Here is a 20,402-nt window from a genome sequence, read left to right on the forward strand (position 1 = left end):
TGCTGAGGAATGTTGAAGATATACTATCTTACAATGGAGATTGCTGAGAGAATATGTAAATTGCCTTCCAATCAATAATGTCGAGAGTTGTCCTGCAAAGTGAATGTGTAGATCATTGGGACTATAATGCCTTAGATTGATTATCTTTCCCATCAATTTGCACTTACATTTATAAATGTGAAAGGTCATGCCCCTATAGAGTCATGAATCTATGTGGCCTTTGGCCACGTAGGGTCATGCCTCTACACAGACATAACTAACCAACTATTAGTCAAGATAAACAATACAATACAACAAATTATGTGATCGGTAGTAAAACATAAGACCTCGATAATATACACATTACAATGTATGTTGATAATATACACATTACAATGTATGCCGATAATATTATGATAATCATCCAAACATATATTATGACAATCATCCAAACACATACATACATACATACATACATACATACATACATACATACATACATACATACATACATACATACATACATACATACATACATACATACATACATATATATATATATATATATATATATATATATATATATATATATATAGGCATATGTCTGATGAACAGAATTCGCATAACATAATTTTATCATTACTTCTACTAATGTTATACATCAACAAGAAGACATAAGTAAACAAGGAATAATATTTTGTTAAGCAAGTTAGACATACATAGCTCTAAAGATTCCTTTTTCTCATCACAAATAACCTAGTTTAAAGACAAATAGATTAAAAAAACAAATTGTCAATAAGTTGAAAGTAACTATAGACCACATTGAGGATAGTGATCTTGATGCCCTATATCCCACATCGAAGTGGAAAATATCAAAAGGATATTTTTCCTAAACCAAAGACCACAACTCATAATGGTCATTGGGTAATTAATCTTAGAAAAAACTTGAATAATCTCTCTATGACATTTTTGGCCCAAACAAACTTAATCCCATGGGACTCCAAACTATATTCTAATATGAATGGAATTGATCCGTTGTGAGGCCCCTCCTCTCAAACACTTAAACAAATATTGTTTCTCTTTCAAATATGCTTTCCTATAGGAAATTAGAATGGAGTAGAAGAGTGATATGATGTATTAATTGGGTTCAATGTCATAGTTCCCTATCTATTTGATGGGAATTGTGTTCATATTTGTATCCTTATCCTTATGGTAATTTGGGGATCCTTAGGTTTCTTGTTGGCATGTTTGTATTTCTTTCATGGTCTAAAGTGTATGAGACCTTATTTTAATTTGTTATAGCATTCCAATTACTTTGACCACAGACCTCCTATTAGACTCATCATGTTGATACATTATGAAATTTGATTCTAGTTGATAAGGTCTTGATGACAAAATTTTGATTCTTCATTACATGCATTGTGACTTTCTAATATACATATGATTTCTATGGCAATGCAATGAAAGTATTGGATTTCATGTTAGATTGTGAATTGTGTTTTGGAGGAGACTAGAGTTAACTAGACATTAAGTGACTAAATGAGCTCCTCAAACTCATCTCTATAGGTGTTTCATGTGGAATTATTTTGTGAAATTTTGAATTGGTTTAGATGATGTGATAAGAATGACTGTGAGTGGATTTAACTCAAACATTATATTCTCAAATGATTTTATCCTCCTATGTTTACACATACATTATGAATAGTTGACTTAAAAGATTATTTTGGTGATATAGTTGGATATTAATCTTTACACGAATTTATTGGAAAATGACAACTAAATTCATATTATGGACGATTATCAATTTTATATCAACATAGTTATACATACAATTATGATTTGCTAATTTAAGAGATTCTTATGGTTATGCACCTTATCTTGTTTTGATTCACCTCGAGATGATAATTGGATAATTTTATTTTTGCATTAGGGATAAAGGAATTCAATAGTTGTCAAGATGTGGAGAATAGGCTTTGGATAGAATGATTTTGAAAGTGGTACTAAAATGCATGTTATATTGAAATGCGATTAGGGTTACAAGAGATGTAGGGTATAAGAGTAAATTGCATGTGTTGATATTACGTATATTGGAATAGGTGAATTATGTGTTAAAGTGGAGATTGATGTTAGTTAGATAGTATATGATGATTGGATTCTTGTATACGGCTTAAATTTGAATTACGGTTGGACTAGAATTAGCATATGAATTATGTTTCAGAATTGATATTTATGTTGATGGACTTTGACATGATGTTTGAGAGTTTGCAATTATCTTATATGAGAATTGGGTTACGAATATTGGTTTGAAAGTAAAAGATTATTGAATATGGATTATACATGTTAATGATTTTCTATGTACAATTTGTTTAGACTATTGATGTTTGCATTTAGTGTGCAGGAAATTGACCATGGAATTTAAATTAGAGAACCAAGGTTAGACCTATGTGAAAATTGTGAAGCCAAAGTTTAATCTAATGAAGAGATTAAAACCTTGTTCTGATATATTTTGTTTGTAAATGTAGTTTGGATGAATGTTATTAAATTAAATTGCATTATATGAATTGGACATGTCACTTGTAATTGTGAAATGTATTTTGTAGTGTCACTTGACACTTGTATTATTTATATGGCAGTGACATGTCTACTTAGGGCTTGGCAAGATATACCTAACCTAGGGTAGACCTAATAGGTTACTTAAGTAAACCCACTTGTTTAGAAATACTTAAATGTGATCCCATAAACATGAAAATACTAGATAAACTTTACAGTGGACTATAGTGGGATTAAAAGTAACCCTAGGGTGCCATTATAGTAAAAATTAACCAACCATGTGGGGGTACTATGAGTTAGGTGTTAGATTTCGGCCATAGGAATGTCTAGATCACATTTATGGCACCCCAAATAGACCACTTTTCAAAGTGGCAAAAATGAAGAAGGCCACATGCACTTAACTTGTTCCACACTCCTAGTTAAGCTCTCATTAATGAGAGGGGACAAGAGGGAAGGGAAATGACTTGTAGTCATCTCACATTTATGACTAGTGGTTGGGTAGTAATTTGGAAGCTTTTATAATGGGTATTTGTGAGGCTTGGTGGTGCTTGACCCACTCCCTAGTTTTGGAGACATTGTTATTTTGGAGTAAAAAAGAGACATATGAAGGGAAGCTCTTCTAGAAACCTCATTGTCATTTGTAGTGGATGAAGGTTGGTGCTCTGGCCATGAAGGAATTTTGTTTTGCATTTCACGTTGGTAGATTGAAGTGTTGTCGTTTGAATGCTTGTATATGTTGTATTGCATTCTTTTCTCCTTGTTTTGACTATATGTAATTTTATGGGTGTTCAAGGCATCACTCGCCCTTGGGAGGGAAGTAGTAGCCTTGTGGGTGAAGGGGTTAGTTGGGTCTTCCCTTGAAGTGTAGAGCCTCTTCTCTTGGAGAAGAGATATTTGCATGAAGTATGGCTCCATGTGCCATCCTTGTGATTTGCACTATAGTGGTTATGAGAGGTGAATTTTTTTTAGAATAAATTGTGAGCTTTGAGGCATGCATTTTGGTCTTATTATTTCTTGAAATTGCATCTCCTCTTGGGTTGGTCTTCACCCTCATTAATGGATTATAAGGTCACCCATTTGTCAAAGCTTGGTAAATGGGAGTTCATTGTTGTATTGTTGTATTGTTGTATTTGTTGCATATTGTGAAACTTGTGATTGTCTCCCAATTAGCCTTGGTTCACAAGGCTCAAGGGTGGCCTTATAGAGGGCTAAGTTGGGAGGTGAGCTCTCCATTGTTAGCCAAATTTTCTTACAGATTTGGTAGTAGAAGCTCTTGTGGAAAGAAGGAAATATAAAACATGGTTATTCCATTATTTTGCTAAATGGCTCTAAGGATAAATGGAATCATAACTAGACCCATGTTCAATTAATTCGTTCTTACTTTTTTATTTGATGCGATTATCATTCTCAACATGTTCGATTTATAAACGTTTAAATCTGCCTAAATCACAGTGCTCTAAGGATAAATGGAATCATAACTAGACCCATGTTCAATTAATTCGTTCTTAATTTTTTATTTGATGCGATTAGATTAAAATAAAGGAAGTTTACAATATCCTAACTGTAACGGTAGATGTATCATTGTATGTTAAATCAAAGTTGAATAATTTATAGTACATCTCATTTTACCCTCCAAATCATATAACCATATCTATACTTTTATGTTCAAATCGACATATCTATACTTTTATGTATTTTCCAGTCACAGGCTTTGAATTTAGAATTTCATAAAACATATGTACTTATTGCAGGATTTTCAATTTGGAACATGAAATATTTCTGCAAGTTTTGTACTCTCATCTATCCATAAATGAAATATTTACCTTTATTATGTATAATTGGTGTATTTAAAAGACTTTTTAAGGTACATTTATATTTTATATTTTTGGAAGTTTTATGCTCTCTTCGATTTAGAATGTTAATATTTCTGCAGGTTTTGTGCTCTCATCTACATTAATGCATTTAAATTTTGCTTTCATAAAAGATAAAGTTTCAATTATCTGTTTTACAGTTATAATTAAAGATAGATAAATCTCACCCACAGATGATCCATGATCTAGTGGCAAAGGTCAAAGTAAGTGCAACGATCAATCTTGTTTATTTTTATCAAGTGACTAAAAAGGCTCCACAACATCGAGGCAAAACAAAAACAAGTGAACCCCTCATACTGACTAGCAGGATGACAACCTGAGTTTATCTTTCACCAGGCAAATTTAAAATAAAAGCCTCCACTAAAGCAAGTATGTGTACCAATTCCTCGTTGAATTCACTCAAGCAGTGACTTCTTACCTTAAGATTATTCGAATTTAAAGTTACATGCCTCTGGTAGGTAGATATTTCCATGTGACTAACAATCAAAGACCATGATATAACATATTGATCAATAGTATGCAGGTCATAAATTAGTTTATTTGATCATGTGCACATATTCAGGACTACCAACTCACTCCCAATTCTGTACCAAAATCTCGTATATTAGGCTAAATCAACTGCAATAGCTTGATTATTTGTCATTCCGTGATGATGTTAAATACTTGGCAATGGACACTCGGTAACAGCTGCCCATATGCAAGTGGATTGGAACGTGCAAAATTGCAAATCATATGTTCTACATATAGGCAAATAATGCCAGGGTTGGATTGATTGAACAGAATATACTGTACACATCCAAATCATATGCATGTGCTTGAATGCATTATAGCATAAAAATGGATAATCATGATTCTTAAAGTGTTCATTGCAGAAGGCTTGGGTAAATTACTTCTGTTTGTGAAGCAAGTGAAGAGAACAATGGTTTACAGCCATTAATGAAGAAGAATGTTAAAAACTGCTTTCCTGAGTTGCAGGTATCCTTAAGTAATATCTCAAGCTATTAGCCAAAACCTGTACCATATGCCACAACATAACCAATGTTAGTCCTTCACAGTAAATTATTGTCAGACAGGACAACAAGCATTGCAATGATATAACAAATTCAAACAACCTATATACATTTATAAAGCCAAGAGTTTGAATTGAGACGATGCAAAAAACCAAGTGTAGATTATAAAATCAGCCATTAGATTCAATATTTTCAAGCGTCCACAGTGATCTTTACCTCCTGCATAGGCTTGATGAGAGCAGCACCCCGGTAGCTAACATGAAACTTTGCTTTGGCCAGCAACCCCTGCAGAGAAATTTTATATACTACTCAAACACAACTTTTTTTTCTTACATGCCTGACTACTAGATTATTATGTGTGAAGACTTGATTTTGAAGTTGTATAAATTTATTACCTCAGTATCAAATTCACCAGATTCAACTGATATACTTATATCCAATAGTTGTTTTACAATCTCGACCAGCAAACCAGGTCGATCAGCTGTTTCAATGTATAGCAAGCTGAAACAAATGGGCACATTAGAAGTGTGGAGAATATCCAGTTCTGTTAACCTATATCTATTTACAATTCTTATACTGATTTTTAGTAATAATAAAAGTTGCTAAATAGTCAAAGTCCCTAGCAATGGATCCTTTATAACTGTGAAAAATTGCTGAGAATAATGGTTAATCTGAGAGAGAAATTTGAAATCCCTACGGATTCATTAAACATGTTTTGAATGAAAAAATATATATCTGCAATAAAGATACCTTAATACTGAGTATTTTTTAAATGCTTCCGATACTATAACCAGAGTAATGAGACTCGCCGCGAGTAGGGCGAGTCTCCCGAGTCAGTGAGTCAAGGAGGGTTTGCCAGGTCAAAATGACCCATGACTCGAGCTCGGTGGGCCAGGGAGTGTGACTCACCTAACTCGTGAGTCAAGGTGTGACTCGCAGGTCACAACAGTCGTGACCCGACCATGGCAGTCAACCTTTGGCAGAGGTTAAAACATTAAAAAATGTTATTTTTTTAATATAATTTTTTTGTTCTTTTTTATCCTTAAGACCCTGAAAGGGTTTTCATAACACTCTATTGTGAGAAAAAGAAAGAGAGAGAGAGAGAGGAATAATAGAAATAGAGTGTCATTGTTTTGCAACCAGCTGAAAGGAAGAGCAGAAAAGCTTGCATTTGTGACATTGGAGCAACTATATGCTTGCATTTAGATCATCAAGGAGTTTAGAGGAGCTCTTCTCAACACTTTTCAACTCATTTCAAAGAGGTAAGAGTTGATTCTTTGGATTTTGATTTTTTTTTCTCTATGCTTATGGGTTTTTTTGATGAATTTTTTTGGTATGTTTATGGGTTTTGTTTTACTTTAGATCTTCATAAAATACAATGCGTCAATGGTAATATTTGGTCTAAAATGTCTTATTGCAGCAACCTTGACATTTTTCCTTACTCATAATGGCTCCTCCAGCTAAAAAACCCAAACTCTCTAAAGGCAATAAAAAAGATGAGTGTTGGAAGTACACCAAAGAATTTTCAAGTAGAGGTAGAACTCAAACAAAATGCCTATTTTGTAAGGTTGTTAATAGTGGGGGGATAAATAGATTGAAATATCATATTGCTGGCATACGTGGTCATGATGTTGAGTCTTGTAAAGCTGCAACTCCTGAGGCTAAATGTTTTTGTTATGTTGCCTTAGAAAAATATGAACAAGAAAAGGAATTAAAACAAAAACAATTAGCAAAGTTAGCTCAGATTGGTTCCAATTCCCTTCCACGCTCATCTGGAACTGCTTTTGTATCTAGTTTTACACCCCTAAGTTCAATAGGTTGTGTTGGAGAAGGTGCTTCCCTTCCCCCCTCTCGTCTTAGTGCTTCTGCTAGTTGTACTTCTTCTACATCTATTCCTTGCACTGCTAGTGGCGCTTGCACTGCTAGTGGCGCTACCCCTGCTAGTAGTATTGGCATTACCTTTGGTCCTAAAGTCAGAAAATGTAGGTTGGACAATTTTTTTGTACCACATTCCACTCCTGGTGCACAACCCTCACTTGAGAGCTCGGTCTGGAATAGGGAGATCCATGAAGCTGGAATAAGGGCAATTTGCAAGTTTTGGTATTCTACAACATTCCATTTATAGCAGCCAGGTACTTCAACTTCATTTATATTTGATTGTTTTACATTTTAAATTTTAAATTCAATTTTTAAATTAAATTTTATAATTTTAACTTGATGTTGAAATATGCTAATTAAAATGTTTTTATAGACGTAGCAGAACTCCTTATTGGCAAGGGATGATTGATGCAGTTCCATCTATGGTGCAGGGTTTAAAGCCCCCACTGAAGATGAGTTGAGTGGCCCCCTCTTACTAGAAATAGTTGAGGAGATGAAACTTGAGTTGGAGGACCATAGAAAGATTTGGAGCCAAAGGGGGTATATCATTATGACGGATGGATGGACAAATAGGAGGAATAGGACTCCTCAAATTTTTTGTTTCTAGCAGAGGTAATTCATCATCCTCTACTTCTCGAAGTCTAAAATTTAATATATGATTGAACAACTAAAATTTTGTTTTATTGACTATTCAATGATAATTATTTTGTTTAATTTTCACTTTTAGGATCCACCATATTTTTGAAGTCTATAGATGCTTCCTCACATGTCAAAAATGCAAATTTCTTATGTGAGGGTATTGAGGAGGTCATAAGAGAGGTGGAGGAAGAGAATGTTGTCCAAGTGGTGACTGATAATGCAACTAATTATGTTGCTGCAGGTAAAATTTTAACTTCTAGGTTTTTTTTAAAAAAATTAGTTTTTCATTAAATTTTGAAAATTAAAAGTTTTTTCACACACCTAAATTTTTAATTGTTTACCAACTAATTTAAAATTGCTACAGGAAAATTTTTGATGAAGAGACACCCAAGAATCTTTTGGACTCCATGTGCGGCTCATTGCCTTGACCTCATGTTAGAGGATATTGGCAAGCTTGAATGGGTGAAATCATGTGTTGCTAAGGCCAAAAATCTTTGCAAGTTCATCTATAATCATGCCTTGGTCCTCAACATTATGAGGGAATATACGAAAAAAAAGCAGTTGGCTCGTCCCAGTATCACAAGATTCACCTCTAATTTTATCACACTAAAATCCTTGTTGAATTCAAGGTTAGCTTTGAGGTGCATGTTTGCTAGTCCACAATGGAGTTCATCCTCCTTTGCCACCACCCCTGCAAGGATAGATGCAACAAAATGCATTTATGATGAAGAGGTTTTTGGGAGCCATGTAAGGAGATTGTGGAGGTAATTTACATTCTAAAAGCTTAAGTCTTAAAATTTTATAAATTAATTTATCTCATACATATTTTTGTTTTATTTTCATTGCGCAACTTAGCAAAATTTCATCATTCACTAAATTGTTTTTTTGTTTAATTGTTTTGTAAATCACTGAACCCTTTGTAGCCCTCCTACAAGTTGTTGATGGGGAGAAGCCCGCTATGGGTTACATATATGAAGGCATGGATAGGGCCAAGGAAGCTATAAAGGCCAAATATGTAGGAGTTAAGGACAGGTTTGGCCCTATTTGGGACATAATTGATAGGAGATGGCAAAATCAGCTTAATAAAACCCATCCACGCAACAGCCTATTACCTCAATCCGGCATACTGTTTCCGTGAAGATTTCAAGGCAAATGAGGAGGTTCTTAATGGCCTATACACTTGTGATATTGAAGATGGCCACTAATGCCACAAATCTATTGCTTGAGATGGATGCCTATAATAATGCAACAGGGCACATTTTTTCAAATCAAATTTGCAAAGGTCGTACAAAATTGCAGCCAAGTAAAAATTGCAACTTAAGCCTTATACAATCTAGTTTCTAAATTTCTAGCTTTAAAGTTCAAATTTTGAAATGAGACTAATAATTTTTTCTTTTCCTTTTTTCAAAATTCAAATAGATGGTGACAAATGTTTGGGCCTTCAACCAAAAACCTTCAGCAAATCGCCATCCACATAATGAGCCAGCCAAGTAGCACTTCTGGATGTGAGCGTAACTGAAGCATGTTCGAGCACATCTACTCGAAGAGGCGTAACAAGTTGTCTGTGGAGAAAATGGATAAGCTAGTCTTTGTGCATTACAACCTACACATTAGGACTAAAGAGATTTTGGATAATGACACTACTCCGATTACTCTAGAGGAGGTTGATCCAGAGTTTGAGTGGATCACTGAGGCTATTGATCCAGTCTTTGATGATGAGGACCTAGAGGATGAGGACCTAGAGTGGGTTGACGAGGTAGATAGAGCGGCTGACGTCATGGCTATGGCAGCAGAGGACCATAGAACTACAGTTGTTCCTAGTGGCACCTCACAGGCACTGGCAAAGACTACAGTTGATCCTACAGGCACCTCACAGGCTGATGCTATGGCTAATCAGTCATCCAAGACCTACCTTAGATGCCTTACTAAGAGGCATTTTATAGTTTATAATGAGCCTAAGGTTGAGGTTGGGGATGAGAATGAGGATGACGATGACGATGACGATGATGATGAAGATGACGATGAGGACTAGGAGCCATAGCTATAGTCTTGTTTTAACTTTTTGTTTAACTTAACATATGATCAAAATTTGGAACATTTGATGATGACTATTGATGTGTTGGATTTCATGGATTTGATATACATTTTGATGGGTTTCATGGATTTATCCTTTTATATATCTATGATTCTATATTTTACTTTTCTATTTCCTTCATTTACTATTTAAATTTTAGTATTTAGCAATTTACCTTTGTACTTATGTAATCGATGTATGTTTAACTTTTAAGTATGTGCATTGTGATCGAATTGCCTTTTATTTCATGATGTTATTGTGTTTTAAAGCTTTATTCAATAACCGGTGCATGGAATGTTCTTTCAATCCTAAAAAATCTCAAAATTTCGAGGTTTTTTCACTTTGTCGAGTCACTACTGAGTTCGAGCCGAGTCACGAGTCAAGTTACCCTTGCCAAGTCTGAGCTGGGTCCGAGTCACGTTACTTTGACTATAATCAATGTTAAATCATATGTTAAGAGTGCCACATTTAATAGACATTTAGACAGACTCTCATATGCAGATTTATATGACCTAATCAACTAACAATTTTTCCAACATATTGGAAGCTGAACACACATTAACATTGTGGCAGATATCAGCCTATGTGTCAGCGGAAAGCTATTTGCAGTTCTTTTCTTGATTTCCAATGACAGAATATATGGTAAATAGTCAACATTACCGACAATGATTTTGTCTGCCATTCAGATTTTATAGGAAAAGAACTCCCGATGTTGAAATGGTTGAACTGAAAGAGGTATATTTAAATCCTTAGGGATCTGCTAAATAAATTTTGAATGTTAATGTCTATGTTCGATGTTAAATACCCTAAGGATGAAGATTTTTGCTTTAAACATTACAAATAATGTTCAATCATAAACCAGAGTTGTTGCATGTGTCGTGTATTTCACTATTTTGCATGCTATCCAAAATGCTATTAGATGCCTATCTTGAATCAATATCGCACCAAGTCCCTCTCTTGAAGCATCACACTATAACTCAAAGGGCCTAGTGAAATCCAGTGATGCAAGCATTGGGCACAAGCTCATCAACTACTTGAACTGATCAAAACATCGTCATGCCTCCTCGATCCAAATGAAAGCCCTTTTTTGTCAAATCTATAAGGGGTGTTGCTTGCTGTGAAAACCCCTTTCGAAAGCATTAGTCAGATTCTTGGGTGGGGGCCAATCAATCATAGCTTGGATTTTCCTCAGATCAACTTTGACTCCCTTTGCACTAATATGCCCTAGGTAGAGAAGCTTTGTCATCCCAAACTCGCACTTGGACTCCTTGGCATACAAGGACTCTCTCTCTCTCCAAAATGACCAACACCTCCTCCAAGTCTCTCTCGAGTGCTCCTCCAATGACTGACTGAATACTAAGATGTCATCAAAGATCAATACAAATCTTTGTAATTGATGTTGAAACACATTTTTCATACATCATGGCTAGTGCATTAGTTAAGCCAACTGACATAACCAGGAACTCGAAATGTTCACAATGACACCTAAAAATTGTCTTCTCCACATCCTCCATTCTAATTTGTATCTAATGGTAACTAGACCTCAAGTCGGTCTTAAAGAAGTAACATGCCATGTGCGACTCATCTATGCGGGGTATGGTATACCTATTCTTTATTATCTTCTTATTCAGAACATGGTAGTCTATGCACATGCATAGGGTCCCATCCTTTTTATAGCTAACACAACTAAATATGCAAATGGACTCTTACTAGGTCTGACATGTAATGTTCCATTTTCCCTTCTTTCACAACCCTACTATTGATTATTTACCAGAGATGCTAATGGAGGTGACTGTACACTAGTGTTGATGGTAGAACCTGTTGTACGGTGGCAATATGATACTATTATGAAGGGTCATACGGTATGGGAATATGATCGTACAGTTTTGGTAATGGAGCACAGATGATGTACGGTGAGGGGGACAAGTGAATGCAAGCATGTGAGGCCGTACAGTATTACAATGGACCCTACAGGATGGGTCGTACAGGATGGGTTGTACAGTGTGGGTCGTGCAAGATGGGCCATATGGTGTGGGTCGTATAGAATGGGCCGTACAATGTTACAATGTTCACGTGGTTGTACGGAAGAAGACGTGGAGGTAGTGGAAGTGAGTTTGAATAATACAACCATGAACAAGATGAAATCCAAATAATGAAAATTGAACACAGATATATTCAATTAATATTTGCAGATAGATGGTGCTCTAATTTGCCAAATCCGAGCAAAGTGTTACAGGTGACGGAATAGGGTGAGGGTTGAATCCCATCGAAACCAAACAAACCAAATAAGGAAGGTCTTTCACTTCCGAAGTGGCGAACAACAAAGAACTCCAACAGGAATTCGCAGCACATAGAAAATAATCCAAAATGTATACCTACGACTATCTAAATGTCGTGCTTAAATATCCGTCAGGAAAACTTTCCAAGAGTGTACAAAGATAGCCGACAGCCACACCTACCTACGGAAACAATTAAATAAAAAATGGGTCCGAGATATATTAAATCAATCGGCCCATTAACAAGGTTTAATTAAATACATTTATTTTATGACAGGGACATTACAGTCCTCCCGTCCCAAAATTTGCTTGTCCTCAAACAAATGCAAATCCAATTGTAGGAAACCTTTCGTAATTAGCTTCTCAGTTTTGAGTCAGGTAGTAAGTAGATCTTTTTGCCAAAGTAAATGATGTCATCAATACCTTTGTATCTTTCATCGTATATATAGCCATCCATCAACTCACATGCAAAAGTGTTCTTAGAATACTCGACCAATAGACAGGCTCGCCAATTATCCAAAGAATGGGGTAAGGTGTTGACTGTCCTGTTTTTACTTGCAGCTAGGATCAAATCATGTTTTAAAATGGCCTCCATCTTCTTGATTGTGGCTTCCCTCAATCCTTTATTTGACATTCCTCTTAACAGTACCTTCTTGCTATCCGTCTCAAATGAAAAGTCATCCTTTTGGAACTTTGAGTATACTGGTCAAGAGTTTCCAACCACTGGATGCTCAAAATGATATCAGTATCAAGCAAATCTATGACAAAGAAATCATCTATCATGGTATTGTTTCCCATGGAAATTTGTAGCCGTGGGATCACATGAGTGCAAGGTAACAAGGTTCCTCCTGCAACCTTCACCTCAAATCCTCCATGCTCAACTGCACGCAAGCCTTTACTAGTGATCAAAGATGAATTGATGAAATTGAGTGTGGCACCACTATCAATCATGATTGGGACCCGTTTTTCATGAAGTGTGCCACGAACCCTGAAGATACCACTTCTAGTCGTCATAGTGAGGGTAGCAATGGAACCCCCTTTTTGTATCAAGGCGTTTATTCTCTCCTAATGGGTAAATTCTTTATCAGTCACTGTAGGTATTTGTCCTTCGTCATCATCAAGCATCACCTCAATTTAATGAATCTTTCCCTTCCCAAGGCAGCGATGACCAGGCCCCCATGGTTCTTTGCATTTGAATGAAAGCTTTTTCCTCCAGAGCTCTTGCCGAGAATCTTCATCAAATTGAGGTTTTTTTTCTGAATTGGCTCCTTGTCTTTGTCTTCTTGAGGGGATGGTATTGGTGTAGCCATGTGAGTCTTGGAGGAGGATGTGGCCATGTCACGCACCTTCTTAATAGTTTCGTTGATTGCACACAGGTTGAACCCTTTGATCCAACCTCTCAAAGCCTCTTTCAGCCCATCCATAAATAACACGATTTAACGTCTTTTAGAGACGTCTATGACTAATACAACTCAGTGATGTAATTGTCTACCGTACCTATTTGCTTTAGTTGAGCTAGATCTTTAAAGTTTAGTTAAGAATCCTTCCCATCGAAACAGTCAATGAGTCTCTCAGTGAACTCAACATAAGATGTTACTTGGTCGTGGCCAAGAGTAACCAATCAATGATGCCACCATTCTTGCGCCAATCCTTCCAGATGGAGTGCTGTGAACTTGATTGCTTTCGCTTCAGGCATCGAGTTGAGTTGGAAATAGGTGTCTGCCTTCAGAACCCATGCCTGTGCAGTGATGGTTCTAAATCCATCAAATGGTGATAAGTTTACCTTTCCGATCTTTCTTCTAAGATCATCATTAAAATAACCACGATTTCCTCCACCAAAATATCTCGTTCTTAGATCAACATAGTCTATGTAAGATATATCTTCCATATTCGCATTCCTCCAATCTTCCCGAAGTTTTTCTTCCATTTCCTCAAAAGCAGGCTCTCTTTCTTTCCATGGTGCTTTCATCTTTGGAAGGAAGATGGGTATCGAGGGTCGAGAGTGAGAGGGTTGAAAGTTTTTCCTTCCCGAAACAGAATCGTCGCTATGCCCATTTTGTTCTCCTGTTGTCTTTCCCTCAGCCAATTTTTGTAGAGTTTCCTGCATAAGCCTTTTGGTTTCATTGATTTGCATTTGGTTTTTTGTTCAGCTCTCTTACAAGATTCATGAGTTCTGTCATAGGATCCTAATGATCTACCATTCTACCAATAAGGTTATTTTGCCTTCTCCTTCGAGTATAAACTTGCATTCACTTCCACAGGCGGGCAGAATCAAAAGCTCTGATACCACTGTAATGTTTCATTTTCCCTTCTTTCATAACCCTACTATTGATTATTTATGATAGATGCTAATGGAGGTGACCGTATGCTAGTGTTGATGGTAGAACCCATTGTACAATGGCAATATGATACTATTATGAAGGGTTGTACGATATGGGAGTATGACCATACGATGTCGGTAATGGAGCACAGATTATGTACAATGAGGGGGACAAGTGAATGCAAGCCTGTGAGACTATACGGTATTATGGTGGGTCGTATAGGATGGGCCGTGTGGTGTGGGACATACAGGATGGGCCGTACAAGATGGGTCATACGGTGTGGGCCATACAATGTGGGTCGTACGGTGTTACTACAAAATGACTCTGTGCCAATCCAAAGTTTGTATGTTCATTTAGTTGTATGGAAGAAGACGTGGGGGTAGTGGAAGTGAGTTTGAATAATACAACCATGAACAAGATGAAATCCAAATAATGAAAATTGAACACAGGTATATTCAATTAACATTCACAAATAGATAATGCTCTGATTTGCCAGATCCGAGCGAAGTGTTACAAGCGACGGAATAGGGTAAGGGTTGAATCCCACCAAAACCGGACAATCCAAATAGGGAGGGTCTTTCACTTCCAAAATCGCGAACAAAAGAGAACTCCAACAAGAATTCGCAGTACATAGAAAATAATCCAAAATGCAAACCTACGACTACCTACATGTCGTGCTTAAATACCTGTCAAGAAAACCTTCCAAAGGTGTACAAAGATAGCCGACGGCCACACCTACCTACGGAAACAATTAAATTTAAAATGGATCTGAGATATATCAAATCAATCGGCCCATTAACAAGGTTTAATTAAATACATTTATTTTATGACAGGGATATTACATGACAAGCCCCATATCAAGAAACTCCTTTATTCTCTTCTCTATCCCGCCCTTGAGTCACTTAGGGTGTTTCTATGGGGTAATGTCCCCTTTCTAGGACATTAAAGAATTAATAGGCCAACCCAAAGATATATTAAAATTGACTTATGGAGGACTTAATGCAGAATTATTAGAGTCAATTAAATATTATAAAAGGGGTTAATGAGTGAGGAATTGGAGAAAGGACAAGGATAGGGATAGGGAAGCTAAAGAGTCACAGGTTGGATCCTTAAAAGAAGAATTAGGAGTTCATTTTGGGTATGCTTGGATATTGATTTTGATCTTGAGTTTCTCTTGGAGAAATCTGTGATGTATTCAGCTTTGAGTTTAGAACCCGAGGATAGAAACCTTTAGGGTCTTCTCGTCAAATTGGACGGCAACCTGGTTCAGCATTGGTGGTGAGTTCACATCAGAGTTCACATTTGGAGTTATAGGTTCTATTCTGTGTATCCAATCTGACTGTTGTTGTTGTTTCTAAGATTGGATTTTCTATGCATGTTATTGTATTGCTGGTTTATAATGAGATAACAAATTTTAAGGAAATTTTATAAGATTTGCTAGTTATTTGCTAATCATTATTGCATAAATTCTTTTTTATATTTTATGAAATTATCGTGAGAAAATTTGCGAAAAAATATCTAGTAGGATATTATAGTGGTATAGAGCATCAAACCCGTCATCCTATTGGGTATAGTCAAAAGTTCAATCATAAAGAGTTGCAAGTATACAGATGGAGTACTAGGTATTTGCAAGTATTGAATATTTAAGCATGAGTGGTGAATATTAGAGTGGTAAAAATATTTGATGTGTTTGGCTATTGTCATCTTCAATAGAAAATCTTACAACTTTCATTAACATATTGCTTTCCTGAAGCTCTTTTTATCACAATATTGGTCATGCTGAAGAGAATTGGCCCGCCATTGATTTGAGAGTTCTTAATAATCAAATTATAGAAACAAAATTTTATTTCCATCTAGGCACATTGATTTGTAAATTTAATTAAGGGCAGCCTCTAGCAAATTATTTTATCACCTTTGCAAAGAAGATCTATTTACCAGCAATATTCAAAACCGTTATCCTTGCGGAAAATGAAGGGAATGTGTGAATAAATATTTCATCCACTACCTTAAAAAAGGTTTTGCAAGTCAATTTGGGAAAACATTAAAAGCATGGAAGAAATTTTTGAGGCATTATATTTTGGCAAGTTTAGGAAAGTTGGTGTCGACGGTCATGGGAAATCCCTACGTTGCTGCAAAGGAAGGAAGTTGTAATAACATTCATGTGAATGATGTTTGTGGGGACTATTAGAAGGGAAACTTATTTCGTAAATGGTGGTAATCTTCATGTAATATATTTGGGTGTTTCATGCATTACTACCAACCAGGCTGAGCTTTGGTGAAGTCACAATGGAAAACTATCTGTGGGACCCAAATACATTTAGGAAGTTTTGTATTAAGCTATAAACTGGAATCGTCAAGATTATACATATGTCGCATGCCTCCAGGAAACTATGACAAGCTATGTTGCTAATTTGGAGTTAGTATTTAAGCATTTTTTTTCCAAGGTGGAGTTTAATGGCAGCGTGAACATTTGATAGTGTGAAATATTATTACTATCGTTTATTATGTATAGCCTATCATTTAGTCATATTTGTGCCAAGTGCCAATAAGTTTAGGGGGTATTGATAAATCGTTGGCCATCTTGAACTCTCATGAATGAATGTAGCCAAGTCTACAAATGAATATATGATTTGCCACAGATAGTTGTTTCTATTCCAATGTAGCATCGAAGTGTAACCGTAATATCGAGTCTTGATTTTTCTCAGCAATTTTCCGTCCCTCCAAACAATGTAGTCATTGTTCCAAGTTGTGGAAAACTATTATCGAATAGGATGCTACCAATGCCTAAGAGTTTGATTAACATTTAGGGCCAATGAAAATGTAACATGCACTATTGTTGGGATATGAAGCCCAAAGGTCACATGCACTTTCATTTCCCTTCGTCTCTTTCTATCCAACGAACAAATTGTATAAATGATTGTACAGTCATGTATTGTATCAAATATTGATTGATTAATACAAGTAATTCCTTGCTGGAGTGTGGACATAGTCAAGTTTTGTCGAACCACAAAAAATACCTGTGTTGTGTATTTGTCTTCTTTGATTCCATTTCTTTGCTCGTTTTATATTCACAACTGGTACCAGAGTCGAGGTCAAGCTAGAGAGATGGAAGACAATGATATTGATTATGTTATTAATTAATTTCTTGGGAATTTAAACTCAGTAGAGAGTGAGGTAGTGCATGGAAAGAACAAAATAATCTGCCATGTGCATTGGTGGGAAGAATGGGAAGATAAGCTGGAAGCGGAAGCGGAAGAAGAATTTGAAGCTCTTAAATATGAGCTTAATGCAATTCTTAAGCGCACAAGTAATGGTGATTCGTAAAATAAGAAAGTTGTCATGCAAAAATTGCAGAAAAGAGCAAAGGAGGACAAGATTGACAAGTCTGTAAAACACTTGGTGTTGACCTTTTACGACATGGCTTCTCTTATTTCTAGCTTCAGACTAGATGATCCAAAGACTTTTGCATTCAAAGTGCACAAGATGTTACAGTTGGAAAATTGTACATATGTCCCAAAAGAACAAAAGTTTTTGAGAGACAAGAAATTTGTTATAGGCGAAGATAGAAGGGTGAACGATGAGTTCGTTGTAGAAGAAAATAAAGGAGCAAATGAGAAGTTTCATGTAGAAGAAGATGAAAGGGCAGATGAAAACTTTGTTATAAAAGATGATGAAGGGCCAAATGATGAAGGAGAAAAAGATGTTGTGAAAGAGACAATCGGTGCAAATAGAAATGTCAATATTGTGGTTGTTGCGACCGAAAGAAGAGGCCTGTATATTGGCTAAGAAGAGGGTCGAGAAGCACAAGTTGTTGCTCATCTTAGAGATAAGGAAGCACATAACCAGCTGGTTTCATCTACAAACATAGAGAAAGATGAGCTTGGGGTTAGGCTCAGTCAGTTTGGTATTAAGTCTACTCCCACAGGCCCTACATACTTCTCTATATGTTCAAAACAATTGGGCGTAGGGAATCCTAATGTGTATGTCGATGCTCATAGGCTTTCTAATTTTAATCCTAATGAGTTCACCAACTCTAATGGATTTTTGTATAAACACAAAGATGCTGAAGACGGTGGTACGAAGCCTAAATGTTTGGCAATGTTTGGAGGCAAGATAAGCTCCAATGATGGGTTTGCAGAAAATAGGGATAAGGACCAAAAATCATGCTCTGTGGGGTGTATTGGGTCATCCTATGTTGGAAATTTAATTCGCATGTTACCAAATTTCTCATTGCCGCCATGCTTTCAGATTAGAAGATCTACATACAGCTTGGGTGCCTCAATTAGTGGTCATATAGAAGACCACCAAGGTATGCCTGGAGGCTACATTGGTGTTGGTGAACAGATTGTCTTTTCAACTATTTAACAAATTCACTCTATGCCCAAGGTACGGAAAACACAAAATGTTCACAACAGTTGAAAAAATCTCATGTTATTTGATTTTCTCTCTGTATTTTAAAGGTACAGCTTCCTTATGAAATTTGCAATGAATTCAAAATTATCTTTGCACTTTTACCAGAAAGCACTTAAGGATCTCCCACTTACTCTTAGGTAGTGAGGTGAGAATCAATTCAAAAATCCAAAAGAAACATTCATTGGACTATACTTCCACTGAACATCTACTTAAAGGAATGAGTAACATCACAACTCGATATTAATCATTCAAGCACCATAATTGCAATGAACTTATAGTAAGAACAGCAATCAAATATCTTGAATCAATAAACCGGAGTTCACAAAGTAATAGAGATTTAAATGCTTCAAATGCCAAGTTTCCAAGCTGAATTCAAGATGATATATATGTAAATATTAAACTTTCCTCATGCACACAGTCATTCAAAAAGCAAAATATCCATATGCTATCTTTCGATTACTGTATAAAAGTATCTACTTATCAGAGTTTCTAACCATCTATTTCTAACCCCTAATAGGTTCAATGCCCTAGCATTTATAGTTCCATTACAAAATCCGAAAATCCTCCATCAAAACCCAGTCGTTCCAGTTAAAACAAGAAACAATTATGAACAAAAAAATGGTTATAAAACAAATGCCAAAATGTAATTGAAAACGATTATCTTGTTCAAGCCTCGCCGCCAGTCTTCTCTTCCTCGCCCACGGTCTGATGCACCAACTTCCAGCTTTTGAAAGTGTTCATGAACTCCTGCATTGCATGGGAATTTGGATTTTTCAAACTCAACAACCTAGCCCTACACGCGACCTTCTGCCATTTGAACTCCTTTATCTTCAAGCTCTAACGCAGCATGAGGTTCTTGTTGAGACATAACATCGACTCAATGTTCGACAATGCAGTGAAGTCATCGACGCTCAGCGATTCATTATCCCTAATCTGCTCAACAGCTTCATTGAAGCTCTTAGTTAGTGTCTCAGAATCCATGTTCCTGTCATCGAACTGCAGAATTCCCGTAGGATTTACTACTTTCATATCTTTAAGGAGTTCTTTGTGCATTCCAGTGACTTTGTTCTCAATGCCCTGCACCTCTTTAATTGCCTCCTTATAAACCGACTCCTTCCAACTCATGTTGTTTTTCATGATGAACAACATGCAAGGATCTACATTCTTCATTGGATTCTCATTCAGAAACTTAAGCACTCCAAACCTCTCGACTTCAATTACTTGAAAAACAACCGCCTGACACCGGCTTTGCTCTGCTTCCCATCCGAGGATCAAAGTTTGAATCTCTCCCAGCAATGATTCCCCTTCGGCATATACATTTATGAATTCCAAAATAAACTTATTACCTTCTTTAGTGATGGCTTCCACCCAATCCTTCATGGCATCTGCTA

At 36.2% G+C, this 20,402-nt stretch overlaps 1 protein-coding gene across 1 annotated transcript in view; it reads right to left on the minus strand.

Annotated features, from left to right (window-relative positions):
- Positions 1-4,982: 4,982 nt before the first annotated feature.
- LOC149538135 (ACT domain-containing protein ACR11-like) overlaps positions 4,983-20,402 on the minus strand; it is a 126,401-nt gene continuing 110,981 nt past the window's right edge. The window contains exons 8-10 of the mRNA XM_089799514.1: positions 5,806-5,911; positions 5,627-5,695; positions 4,983-5,412 (exon numbers count right to left, since the gene is read on the minus strand). Coding sequence (XP_089655640.1) covers positions 5,350-5,412; positions 5,627-5,695; positions 5,806-5,911 — 238 coding nt within the window. The 3' untranslated portion in view covers positions 4,983-5,349. The remainder of the gene's footprint in view (positions 5,413-5,626; positions 5,696-5,805; positions 5,912-20,402) is intronic.

This window comes from Cupressus sempervirens, chromosome 9, assembly GCF_028749045.1.
Source record: "Cupressus sempervirens isolate cs-2001-9-10 chromosome 9, ASM2874904v1, whole genome shotgun sequence".
Classification (NCBI taxonomy): Eukaryota; Viridiplantae; Streptophyta; class Pinopsida; order Cupressales; family Cupressaceae; genus Cupressus; species Cupressus sempervirens.